The 13625-nt window shown below is 38.6% G+C and overlaps 1 protein-coding gene across 3 annotated transcripts in view; it reads left to right on the top strand.

Annotated features, from left to right (window-relative positions):
* COL15A1 (collagen type XV alpha 1 chain) overlaps window positions 1-13625 on the top strand; it is a 120544-nt gene that overhangs the window by 86047 nt on the left and 20872 nt on the right. For all 3 annotated transcript variants that reach the window (XM_085571572.1, XM_085571573.1, XM_085571571.1), the window contains 7 exons: window positions 1726-1791; window positions 3571-3606; window positions 6159-6221; window positions 8217-8294; window positions 8415-8450; window positions 12710-12763; window positions 12844-12903. In XM_085571572.1, the coding sequence (XP_085427698.1) occupies window positions 1726-1791; window positions 3571-3606; window positions 6159-6221; window positions 8217-8294; window positions 8415-8450; window positions 12710-12763; window positions 12844-12903 (393 nt within the window). The remainder of the gene's footprint in view (window positions 1-1725; window positions 1792-3570; window positions 3607-6158; window positions 6222-8216; window positions 8295-8414; window positions 8451-12709; window positions 12764-12843; window positions 12904-13625) is intronic.

Raw genomic sequence — 13625 nt, 5'->3', positions numbered from 1 at the left:
GTGTTTAGGAGTTATATTGCTGGATTGTTGTTATTAAAGCTGTTTGCACACCCAAACCCAAAGATGAATATTCCTGGAAGAAGTTGTGAAGACTGAAATCTTTTTCTTTAATCATCACTCTTCTACCTTTTGTTTTCAAATGTTCTTCAGCATTATGTACGGTTTTCTGACTTCCAATCACAATTTCCATTTGCAGATCAACTGTATGTGTAAAATATACAATGTGCCTGATCCCAAACTCAGCAAAGCCTTTGGGATTCTTTTCACTGACTTCAAAATAGTTTGGATTGAGCCCAAAAACAATTAATAATGAGTGATTCCACAATGAAAAGACCATGTAAACCCAGGACTCCTGGATTTCTGCCACCAGATAAAGCAGAACAATTGCAGCAGTGGGACTCTTTTATTACTGTCATTAAAGTAGGAGGCTGTGTCCTGTTCCTTTTCTGGGGCATGTAAAACTGGAAATTGAGTGGGACCAAGGGCATCATACTATCCCTGAAGCATGCAGTAGAGTTAATGCAGCCTGGGAGATGGAGTGCTGTGTGTAGGATCTAAACTCTATTTTTACTTGACCATTTTTCTGGTGGTTTTTGTAGAATATGAGGACCTCAAAGCACAGAAAGCTGGCTATACACTGCCATGCTCAGATGACAATGGATAGGATAGGATAGGATAGGATAGGATAGGATAGGATAGGATAGGATAGGATAGGATAGGATAGGATAGGATAGGATAGGATAGGATGTGTGATCTGGATTTAAAAAATAGTATTCAGAGACTCATAGGAGTATTGGAAGTGATCTCTGGAGGGCATATGGTCAAACTCCTATTCAAACAAGGTAGTATCAAACTCAGTTCCTGGATACTGTATTCATAACAAATGTTGGAAAATATTGGTGGTCTGTTCATGTTGATCTACACATGGTTGCAGACAGTAAAAGAGGTATTCAAATCTCACAAAACTGCAGTGACAACATGTTTATTTATGGGCTAAGTAAATCCCTGGCACCTGAAGGCATGCCCTATCCTGGCATTGAGGACTGTTGGAGCAGATCTCCAAAAGTCCCTGTCCATCTTCATTATTATGCAGAAATGCCTGGGTTAATGGGAAGCTCACTACTTCCAGGACAGGGAGCAGTGCAATTACACTGTGCTGTTCAAGCATCTTGAGACTCAGCACTGGGTAGTGGAGGAGCTGCTCCACATCTCAGTTTGGGGTTCCAAGCTAGTTTCAGATACAGCAGCATGATCAGTGCTGACTTAGGAATTGCAGCATGGCGTTGCATGGTGTGATGCAGACATGTCCAGAATATAATTAAAACTTCAGCTCTGCAACAGAGGATGAGTGTGCTCATACTGATTCACCATCTTAGAATGCCAGTGACACACTGGAGCATAAAACCTCCATTTGATCTTTATCTTGCTGAGGAGGAATGGCTTCAGGCTGCAAAATTTGGTATCATAGCTTTCAAATTTAAAACATGAGTCAGTTAATTAAATTTCTGAAAGTATTCTGAGATCTTTACAGAAGAAATGTAAAAGAAATTCTAGGTTTTCTTTATTCCAAATGTATAAAGAAAATTAGAAGTAGAGAGCCTTTTCTGTCACCTTATTTATGTTTGAGGGTTATTCATAGTTATAAAGAGATAACTACATTTCTAAAAATGTGTGTGTGCCTTAGATAAACCATTTGAAATAACCTGTTCTTAACTCTTTTTTTAGTTACTTCTCAATAACACAGATGGAATTTCTAATTTTGCTGAAATTAAAGGACTTCTTGGGCCACCAGTGAGTATACACTGCTTTATTAAATCTCCAGGTTTTCTCTATCTTCAACATCTCCTTTGGAGTATCAACTAGAAATGAGTTTCCTATACATTAAATTTTGTTTCTGCTAACTTCAGCACCAAAATCTGTGGAAGTACTTTCAGGCAGAAGTGAGTTCTGTGTGAACAAACTACTTTTACACTTTTGTATGAAATAAATTGGCTTATCTCTGATTCTGAGCTATATACTCAGAATTATAGAAATGTAGAACTTTTGCAAAAATAGCGACCAAGGTTCACATTTCTTCCACTTTTTCTTTCTTGTTTTTCAAGTCACATAGCATTGGCATAAAGTGTATTTTGCTCACTTCTGCTTGAGACTTCAACTAGAAATGCTAGGCTCCTGTCTATGAGTTTAGTCTCACACAAGTTATAGCTGTGAATGAAAAACTAGGAATTTAATGAAAGAACAACTCAGGTTCTCTTCTAGGTGCAAAATAGTTCAAATACTTGAAATCCTGAACGCTTCTTGGTAATGATTTCAAGTTCCTAGAACTGGATTCAAAGAGAAATCTACCTTTTCCAAGCTGTGGAGTCTATTCAAACTTGCCCAAAAGTGTAAAACATATTGCAAAATTTTCACCACCACAAATTAAGCACCTCCCTTTACAGCTAGTTTCATTTGTGAATTCTAGTTTGTGTATTTAATTTTATCTGTTTTCTTGTTAGTGAGCACTGTGATTCCTCCACATTGAACCCCTGATGAAACAAGGAAAGTCAGAATCTTCATAGCCAATAGCAGAATTTCACTCTACATAGCTTAAGTTTGCAAAAATTTTGTATCTTATCATTACTGCTGTCCCAAAACAAATATTTGCTGAATCTGTCATTGAACTGGGAAGAAGGGCATTAGCTCCAGCAGCAGCTTGTAACCTTTTTCTGCTAGCCTAGCATAGCTTTTTCCACTTGTTAAACCATGGAACAACTTCATGTTATTGTGTCTGCATCCAGCCATGCTTATGGTAAAACAGTTTTCATGGAAGAGTATTTTCATGTATGTCTCAAATACCTGGTTCTCCTAATCCCTGGACATAATAGGATGTCAGGACAGTATGGGCCCCCTTGTGTGAGCTCTGCCACAGTACTTGCCACAGGTAATTAAAATCTTTGTTTTGTGATAGATGTTAGAGTCACATTCCTATAAAACAGAAGTAGGTCCTGTAGCTTGAAGAGCAGTTGCAGTGAGAAAGATTTGAACCTCAGTCTCAAAGCTCTAACTCTAATCAGGAAAGAGGTGCAGTCTCATAGTGAATGGGGAAATAAACATTCTGCTGATCTGAACCAGAATTAAACTGTCTCTCTGCAGTTACCAGAACAGGGAAATCTTAAATACAACCAATACATATCCCAATCTGTGATTCTATTCACACACCCTGCTTTCTATCCAAAGACATCCAGGACCGAAATGGGAAAATTGGGCAGCTTCTGTGGTCTCTGTGCCAGTATCTGGAAAAGATTCAGAGGAGGCTGAATAATGGTTGCATGCCTTTCATATGTAGAAAATGTCATCCTTTTTCAGTCTTTTCAGGATCTCTGCCTCAACAGTTTTTGAGAGTATATGCTAAGTTAGAAGCATAGGGTATTGTGGAGATTCACATCTTTACTGTCAAATGAATGAAGTTCTTAATTCAGTAGTAGATGAGTTGATATTCACAAATCACACAATACATGAAAAATGCATACTCTGTTTGCAAGTCTGTAATATGTGTTTTTAAAGGGTGTGATTTTTAAAATTTTGCAGGGGCCAGATGGCAAGCCAGGTCTACCAGGATTTCCTGTAAGTATTAATTACCTAGGGTTTAAACATATTTCCTAGGATTTTAAAATACTTTTCAAAATAGATTAATATTCTTTAAAATTTATTTGTACACAATTTGCATGAAGTCTAATTTCACATAGGATGCTGCAGGTCTTAGGAAGTTACCAACCAAGTTAGAAATTTATTCTGTTGGAAATTAAGTACACTCCACTAAGCTTATCTCAGTGTCAGTTCTGTAGTTTAAATCTGGGTGTAATTAATGGAAAATTACAACCTAAGGAAAGGTCTATGCCATATAGGAGAAACAAATGGAACAAACGGACTTCTAAATGTTATCTGCGCATATATATGTATATATATATATTTGTAAATGTGTTATTCCTCAGGCTTTTTTTTGTCATCACTACAAAGATGTTCCCTTTTTATTCTATCCTTTAGGAAATATTTATGATTTTTCATAAAAACATACCAGGGCTACCATATAAGCATTTCACAACCACAGTATCAAACGGTGCCTTTTGCTATGCTACCTACCTATTGTGCTCAGTCTGCCATACATGTAAAAACATCTTCATTAACGACTTAGACATGGGACTTGGAGGGATATCAAGTTTCAGATGATAGAAAATTGGGAGGAGTTGTTAACTCCCTCCAAGGCAGAAAGAGCCTGCAGAGATACCTACATAAACTGGAAGGCTGAAGGATCACCAGCTGTATCAGCTAGAGATGAGTAGTGACTTAAGAATTGCAGCATGGCATTGCACGGTGAAGGGGGCAGATTCTGTGCCTAGGATGGTCACCCTGGTTGTGCATGTAAACCAGGGAATGACATGCTGGAAAGTGCCAGGGAAAGAGACCTAGAGGTCCTGGTTGGTGGCAGGTTGAATATCAGTCAGCAGTGCCCTGGAAGTCAGGAGGGCCAGCTGTGGCCTGAAGGGCATCAGGCACAGCATAACCAGCCAGGCAAGGGAGGAGATTGTCCCACTGTGCTCTGTAATTGGACAGCCTCACCTTGGATGCTGGAGACAGTTTCGGGTGCTGCGATGTAAGAAAGACATTAAACTGTTATAGAGTGTCCAAAGGAGGGCTGTGAAGATAGTGAAGGGCCTTGAAATGAAGCCATGTGAGAAGCAGCTGAGGTCATTTGGCCGGTTCAGCCTGAAGAAGACGAGTCTAAGGGGAGACTTCATTGAAGTCAACAATTTCTTTGTGAGGGGAAGAAAAGGGGCAGGCACTGATCTCTTCTCTGGGGTGACCAGTGACAGGACCTGAGGGAATGGCTTGAAGTTGTGTCAGGTGAGGTTTAGAATATTAGGAAAAGGTTCTTCACCCACAGGTTTGTTGGGCATTGGAACAGGCTCCACAGGGAAATGGTCACAGCACCAAGCCTGACAGAATTCAAGGAGTGTTTAGACATTGCACTCAGGCACATGGCATGACTCTTGGGGTGTCCTGGGCAGAGCCAAGAGTTGGACTTTGATGATCCTTGTAGGTCTCTTCCAATACAGAATATTCTGTGATTCTGTGATTATTTGGCTTATGATTTCAGATAGTATTGTTCTAATTATTGTATTCATATTCTGTGTAGTGTGATGAATTACTTTCCCTTGTTATGATTGTTCTGCAGTTCAGAGCATGCATATGGTCTCAGGATCCTTTGTCTATTGCCTTAGAACAATTAAGCTGAAAACTGGGAAAGCTGACAAAAGATGTTAACAAAATGCTGGCAAATTGCCCAAAATTCTACAGAAGGTTGCTTTCTGAGTCCTGAGTATTGTGGACTGCATGGAAAACCAAAGAAAGGGGAAGAACCTCCTTAAAAGTATATTTCATTTGAAAAAGAGCAGATAACATTTAGAAGGTGATGTAATGAATTTTTGGTTCCTTATAGAATTTCTACAGACATGAAAATACCATTCTTGTTCTCACCTCATGTGTTTTATTTATCTCTTGACAAATGCAGAAATTATGTAGACTTGAGTTTAGATCTTGGTGGGTAAAAAGAATGTTTCTGAATGCTCTTGGAAGATTGTAAAGTACAATCTTATCTGATGGGAATGCTTTCCCCACAAAACAGATAAAGAAATCATCTTGTTTTCAAATACATAAGCTCTATTTCACATGCTCTTTTTTTTCTTTTTTCTTTTTTTTTTTTTTTTTTTTTTACATACTGTTAAAATTATATCTTCAGAAATTTTGTTGAAAATCAGTCTGGCTGAATGATCATGGAGAGAAAGAGGATTAAGTACAGAAGAAATAGCAAATTTTAGGTTGAATTTCCATTTTTATTAATGTTTGCTTATTTCCCTTTGTGAATGTATGTATCATCTACACTGTGATAAACATCAGGATTTTTACATTTTGGTCTTTCTAAAAAATTTCCTTATGTGATATCTGGTTTAGGGAATAACTTTATTCAGAGAGCAATTTAGTCTTGTAAGAATTTTTAGATTCTAACCAGAGTGATTTAAGAAAGTTTGCCAGTAATTTAAAATTACATTTAGTAAAATAACCTAGCTCCCTATTCTTCACAAATATCACTATGGATTTATGTGCTTGTTTTTGTCTAGGGCCCTCGAGGTCCAAAAGGTGACACTGGTTTGCCTGGATCACAAGGACCTAAAGGACAACAGGTAGGAAAAAATGCACAGGGGAAAGTATATGCTGAGAAATGTGTTAGATGACAAGTACTTAATGACATTAAAAGTTTAATGATTCTAATTTTGTTAGGAATTGTGATTTTAATAAGTTCATGTGAAAAATGGACTAGGGAGAATGTGAAAATGCTAAATGGCATCCCCTGATATAATCTCACCAAGAGCTAATCTTCCTGTCCCAGTGCTGAAATTCATCAGCACAGTATGCACTTATCAGGTTAAGTCTCTTTAAACATTAAACATGATGTGACCTCTTCTTGCCAGCTGATTGTTATGCTGACACCCTGGAATCCTATCCAAAAGCAAAAAAAAGATCAATCTGTTCTTCCTCCTATGCCAGAGAGGGCTTTGCCTACAGAATGAAGATTGCAATTTCCAATTCCCAAAGAAAATATAAGATTTGAGGAGTGCTCTTCAAAGATTATTTCCCTTGTTTCTTCACAAGAAGTCTGTATTTTATAGCACTGCTGAGAGGTTTCTAAAGACTGACTCTGCTCTTTTGCAAATACTGTTGCAGCTGTTCCAGTTTTTTCCCCTTCTTATCCACCTTCAGGAAGCAGGGGAGAGGAATATCTAGTATCTTGGGGATACTAAAAAAGAAAAGCAAAACCACTTTCTGCTTATTCTTTCTAAGTAGCTGAGCTCACTTTCTCACAAGTAATAGGAAGACTTGGAAATGGTTAATTATCGTTTAAATGGGATAGCAGATGAACAGCATTATCATTGCTCAGAAGGAAAGATCTCAGGCCACAAATACCAGTCCCTGTTTATCATAAGGTTTCCTGTTCTTTTATAAAATGTGTTAAAAGATCAAGCTCAACCTTAGAACCAGTTGGGTGATTTTTGGTTTAGGTTGTGGAGCTATTTACTTTTGTTTTTTGGTTCATGCTTTTCTTTGCTTCTGGCATCCACTTTGTCAAGAACTCAAAGCTTTGAAAGCATGTAATTTTGGATGCACCAAAAATATAGTGATGTATCTGATGGCATTTCTGAGCTGTGAACAGCAGGCTATACTCAAAAGTGATGAAGTCTGGGATCCACAGTGAAGCTGTGCAGAAACCTTTACTTAAAGGATCATGGAATTCAACCTCAGGTCCATAAATTCTCACAGAGGATAAAGTCAGTGAAGCCAACCAAGCCTTGGGGAGACTCTAAAGTATCCAAATTATCTTCAGGGAGACTTCAAAGACTCACAATAGTTTAAGAACCTGTGAGAAGAATTTAGTTACAACACTTAAAGTTCATTGAAAGGTTTATAACATGGACTGTCATTTTAATCGGCAATACAGTTGCTAGCTTCAGGCTAGATTTCTTTCCTGAGATCTTGGGAAAGGTTCTGTAGCAAGCTGCCTGAGATAGGAAAAGTTACAGCTGAAAGATCCATAGTGGGAACCATGCACTTAGCACTGAGAAGTGTAATCCGTGGTGGTATAACAGGAATGCAGAGAGTCACAGTTTGAGTGCTGGGACCTGGCCTTTATTAAAGTTAATGAGATTGCATCATACCAGCCATATAGAGAGAATGATTCATGCTTTCCTGATAATAAAATCTGAATATTTACTGGTTTAGCAAGATGGTGCATTTCCAGCAGGATTTACTGACCATTAAGGTGATGGTACACAAGAAGACACCAGTAACCTGTCTGCCTTTGGCAGAGACCTTTTGTGAACACAACATGTTTCACATAGTTACTCTATGGAGAGCAAATTATGTGGGGTTTTTTTTATTATTTTTTAGTAAGAACTTCTTAATCTCAGGGAGATATTTTTAGTGTATTTTATTTTTTTTTAGAAAGATCATCTCTCTTCTTCGCCAGAATCAAGATTTACCCTACTCATGCTGATATCACTTTATGTTTGATATCACAGCATGACTAATCTGTCATGCTTCAAACAAAAGTAATGCTGCCCTGACTTCTTTTGATTCACTGGGAATTGCTTTGTAAGCAGTAATTACTCTGATAATTGCAGGGTGAAAAGGGAGAACCAGGAGCTATCATTTCTGCTGATGGATCTTTAACTGAATTATTAGGAAGAAAAGGAGAGAAGGTGAGCTAATACTGTGTTGTGTTCCTCCAGAATTATTTGGTGGCCATGTTACCAGCCACCTCTGCTAGACTTTGTGGGAATTCTCCTTGTCATTGCTCTCTCTGTGTTGGTCCTCAACAGGGTGAAGCTGGAGTGATGGGACCAGTGGGACCAATGGTAAGATGATTCCAAAGAAGAATGATTTCTTATTTTTTAATTTTGCTTTGGCCTTACAGATATTAGTAAATGTAAAGGTAGTATGGTTTAGCTTTTCATTCCTTCTGAGTAGGGATGATAAGGAGAATTCATGCTTCAGGGTCATCAGTGTCCTTCAGAAAAAAATGTGTTTGTTACATATGTGGTAACATATGTAACTACTGCAGAGCTTAAATTCTGGTAGAACAAATGTATCTGTTACTGTCTAAGCCATCAGTGAAATATTGTCAGATGTATGACTCTGAGTGAACTGGGTTTGTTTAGCTCTGAAGATAAAAGACTGAGAGGAGCTCTAATTGCTCCCTGCTGTGTCCTGAAAAGGAATCATTTAAAAAAAGTCAGGTCCTTCTCAGAGGTACACAGTAAAAAGAGAAGTAACAAGGATCACAAGTTCCAGCTTGTGACATATATCGATATAAAGGCAAAAATTCACATTAAAAGTGATTAAACAAAGAAATGGGTGTCCAGAGATGTGGATGACAGCCTGGTCAGGGAGAGAGAAATGGCAAGAGTTTCTCACAGTGGCTTGTGAGAATTTTTAGGGAATTGTAAGAATGTGATAACTTGTTAGTATAAAGAATCTGCAGGTGGTGTTTTTCCACCTTGTTTTTTCTGTTCTTCTCAAGGACGGTGTGAGAAAGATGTTTTATTATCTGGCTAATCAAGTAGAATGTATCGTATCAGTCTATATAAGCTGAAGAATCCTTTGTATTAAAGCTTCCTTTTTTCCTCTTTCCTCTTGTTCTCTCATCTGTTCTTGTGTCATATTTGGAGCAAGGGGACACAGAGAGATGATGGATTCTGGAACACGGTGTTGAGTGGCATGACCTAACCTACAAGCCTAATAAACAAGTTTGTCTTGTATGCAAGGGGTTTTGCAAGAGGGTGACACTCTTTCTACCTTAATTATTCTCTGTTTGTATGATTTACATTAAAACAACTAATTGCATTGGCTCAATTTCTGTCAATGCCAATAAACTGCAACTGTGTTGGATTCTGAGAAAGTTGTACACCAGGCAGTAGAGTAAGACCATGTACCAAAATCAGGATTTAGAGGCCTGCTTTCAAGTATTTGGTCTGATACTTTTGACTGGATATGGGAGGTTGTAAGAAAGCACAATAAATTAGTTATAAAATAAGAACAGTGGCCCAGACTCAGCAGTGTTAGGGCACCAATTTCTTCTGTCTAGTATTCAAAAAATCAAGGATGTAAAGGATGTTTCTTTGCTTCTGCTTTTGATGTATCCTGGTGACTGTTATGGCTTAGTGAATGTTAGTAGAGTGCTGACATTTCTGTACATGAAGGTGTGTAGGAGATTTTTACATTCATTTCTGTAGCTTTCCAAAGGGGATAACTGGGTGCTGAAGAACTGCTTTTTAAATTATTGTGTATCAGAATCCCTGAGGAGGCTATCCTAACTTACCAGAAAGGATGTTCCTTATCCTTCTCCTTGTATGACTGCAAGATTATCTACCCTTTCAGCTTGACACAATAACTTTGAATAAAAGCGGACTTCAGAGATGACCTTATGCACGTCACTATGTGGAGCAGGTCTCTTTAATTCAGGAACTTATCAAGTGAAGTTTTCAACAACTCTTAGGATAGAAATTCCACAACCTTTCTGGGCAGCGCATTCCAGACATATGAAAAACTTTGGAGTAAAAAAAATTTTTCTTATATTTATTTGGAATTCCTCATGTTCTGGCTTGCATTCACTGCTACTTGCTGTGCATCCTGCATCCAGCAGACATGTCCTTTTCCTCTCAGCCCCAAACTCTGTGTTTTACATCTTCTTTTATACTGCCATGAGTTGCATCATACAGTTCAGCAAGTAGATAAGGAAGGTCTTGCCAGCACTGGTGGGAATGGTTACACTTCAGGAAAGTTTGGCACATGGAGCCTGTCTCAAGGCTTTGCTCAGCCAGTTCTCTTCTGAGCACAGAACTCCTCTTTGATCATTGCTGGTAATGGGGTGATACAATTTGGTGTTGTTCCATAGGAAAAAAATCCATCTGTACTTAATGTGAGGCCTGTACAGCAAAAATATACATCTTCAAGTGCTGCACCAGAAACTCTGACAGATAACTTGTTAAAGGTTTTAGTGCAATGGTTCTGTTCCACTTTGCTCCAAGTGAGTCTCTGGCCCAGGAACAACTTTGAGGTAGCAGGGTAATCTGATTGCTCCTCTTTGCTCTTAGACCCATACACAAATTTCCAGAATTTAAGATCAAATCCCTAGTCATTGCTCTGCTCCTTTTTGAGACTTCAGATGAGCAGACAGTAGGATCACAGGAGCTTGGAGCACAAGGAGCTACAACGAAGCAGTAGTTTGGCAGATGGGAACTAGAGATAGTCAGGAGGTCAGTACAGTTGTTAGCAAAAGCAGAAGCAACAGACTGAACCCAGGCTCCTGCCACCGGAGAAATGAGAATCTTTTATATGCTGGATTATGCTGTTCCCTGTCGGTGAAGCACTTAGTAAGAACCTCAGTGTCAGTCTGCCCAGATCTACTGTGCTGTTGTAATTGAAACTTCGGTGGTAAGAAAAACTCCTGTGGCTTCCATGCTTCCTTCTTTTACTTCTAGCTGTGATGGCTGGTTTGTCCCAGGGAGTTGCTAACACCTGACAGACTGGGCTGGTACTTAGAGGAAATAGTAAAAGTGGCCCCAGTTTACACAACTCTCACATTGTTAATGTTTGAAATCCCAGTTAAACCATGGGATCAGACACGGCTTTTTATTTAAACTGAAAAAGAAGTCTGTTTCTAATTGTCCTCACTGCTGAATAAAGTTCAGATTTACATAATCTTTAAAGGCTCAGGTACCAGAGAATGGTAGGAAAATAGGAAAATGGTTTTGGATTGCTTTTTTTTTTAAGATTGTGGATTGCTTTTTTTTTCCCCAAACATCATTACTGGATATGATATCATGGAAAGGTGAGTTGAATTTTGAAATTTTGGGGCACAATATTGAAATTCACCAGCAATCTTTTGCCTTCTTGAGACATGGATATTAACTTTGATCACATGGGTAGAAATTGCCTTCAAACAGAAAATAAAATAGAAGATTAATAAAAGTCTTACCACCTGCAAGTCGTTTCAGCTGACAATAAATTCAGCTTTAAATTCTGATTACAATGGTGACATTATAAATGAATATGTTCATATGGTAACTGCTTATGAATTTCAGGTCTAATCCAGTCTTCAGTTTCAGCAGGAGAAAAATTACAACAATTAATCCATTAATTTCAGCTAGATTATAAGAGAAACTGTCTTTTTCATCAGATAAATTTTTCATTAATGTACATATCACTTTTCACTGAAAAGATATCATGTGAAGGGTTAAACACACCCACTATCACATGTAAGTGGTATCTGTGTGAGATCTACAGACAGATTATTTAACAAGTAATGCAAGAAGGAGTATCTCAGCATTTCAGCAGACTGAAAAAAGGAAATGAAACCAGATAGGCTGACACAAATGTGAAGAGGTTGTCTAGACCCTTGTGGTTTCTGTGAGTTTCAGAAAGCTGACATAAGTTGAAAGTTTGTAGATCCTCAGATTTGCTGCTTTTTGTTGATCACTCACAGGCTGCCTAGGAGCTGCATGCTTTCAAATGCCCCATCATAGGCCATCCATAGTCTTGGGCCACCTTTCCCAGGCAGCCTGCTTGTCCCCTCTTTTTCCAGTGGCTTGTATTACTTTGTGGAGCCTGCTGAGTCAGTCAAACTTGTATAAAGAAGGAAAGAGTCTGTTTCAACTATCAGCCCCATGAATCCACAAACCCAGGCTGGTGAGAGGCATGTAGAAGCCTGGTACTGCATGAATTCTTAGGCCAATCCACAGATACTTCCTCACAGAGCCTGATTCAAAAATAATTAGAAATAAAAAAGGAGGGGGGGAAGAAGATGAGCAAAGAATACATCTCTAACTTCATTTTCTTTTCCTGACTGATGCATTTAATTTTTCTTCAATACATGGTGAATCAGTTTTGAATTGCACACCCTACAAGGGTCTGGGAATGCAGACTTCATTTCAGATAGGTGACTGTAACATGTAGCCCTCAGCTTCTGAGATCACTCAGGAGAGCAAGCAGAGACAGTGTTCTGTGCAGTCTCTATAGGCAGTCACAGACAGATTTTTAATGTACTGTTTCTTATTCTAAGTAATCAAATATAGGTCAACAAAATGGGTCATAATGACTTTTTTTTGTTGTTCAGGGACCAATAGGACCTACTGGACCCAAAGGAGAGCTTGGCTTCCCAGGACGCCCAGTATGTATTATACTCTCAAGTGAGATAAAGATAGGAAAGCTTGCTTCTGACACGTACTAAATTATTTCTATTTATTTCAGGGCCGTCCAGGACTGAATGGTCTGAGAGGTGTGAAAGGTGATCGAGGTGAAGCACTTAATGTAAGTTTATTGTATTTCAATTAGTTGAAAAATAAAATCTGTTAAAATCTGAAGTCTGATTTATATTGATTATTTTCAAATTATGATAGGACTAAAAACCTGAGATGTTCTAAAAATAGTTGTGTTTCTGCTACTTTTCCTATCTAGCAGCAGTCATTGAAAAGTCATCTTCTTGGTCTGTCTGGGCAGTTCTTGCAGATACACATAGTTGTGTCAGCTCCCAGGTGCAACAGTTATGTGTGCCACTCACTGCTACCATAGCAGCTTCAAATAACAAAGGATTTGGAATTCCAGTTTTTTTATATATGTCAAAGACTTCCTGATCCAGGCCACCAGTGTGACTTCTCATGATGTGAAGATACTCCCACAGGTTCTGACCTTTCTAGCCCAGGTACAAACAACACTTGAGCATATCACAGGGAAGTGGTATCTACCTTACCAACAAGGAGATACTCACTAATACCTGCTACCTGCTATGCTTGCCATGTACATGTATCCAAAACAATGACCTCTGCACAGAGGACAGCATATTCATGCTCACCTACAACCTGTAATTGTGGAATGACAAGTGATGAACCAAGCTCCTGTTGTTGTAAGTCTGCCCTCATTAAAAGATTTCAGACAAGTTATCTCATGACAAACATTGAAACTGGCCCACACAAGAACTAGCACTGCAATAAGCTTCACAACAGCAGAGTCATTTGTGTGGTTGTTCTGATGTC

The sequence above is a fragment of the Lonchura striata genome, chromosome 2 (genome assembly GCF_050655825.1).
Source record: "Lonchura striata isolate lonStrDom1 chromosome 2, ASM5065582v1, whole genome shotgun sequence".
In the NCBI taxonomy this organism is placed as follows: Eukaryota; Metazoa; Chordata; class Aves; order Passeriformes; family Estrildidae; genus Lonchura; species Lonchura striata.
This window is presented reverse-complemented; position numbering and strand designations above follow the sequence as displayed.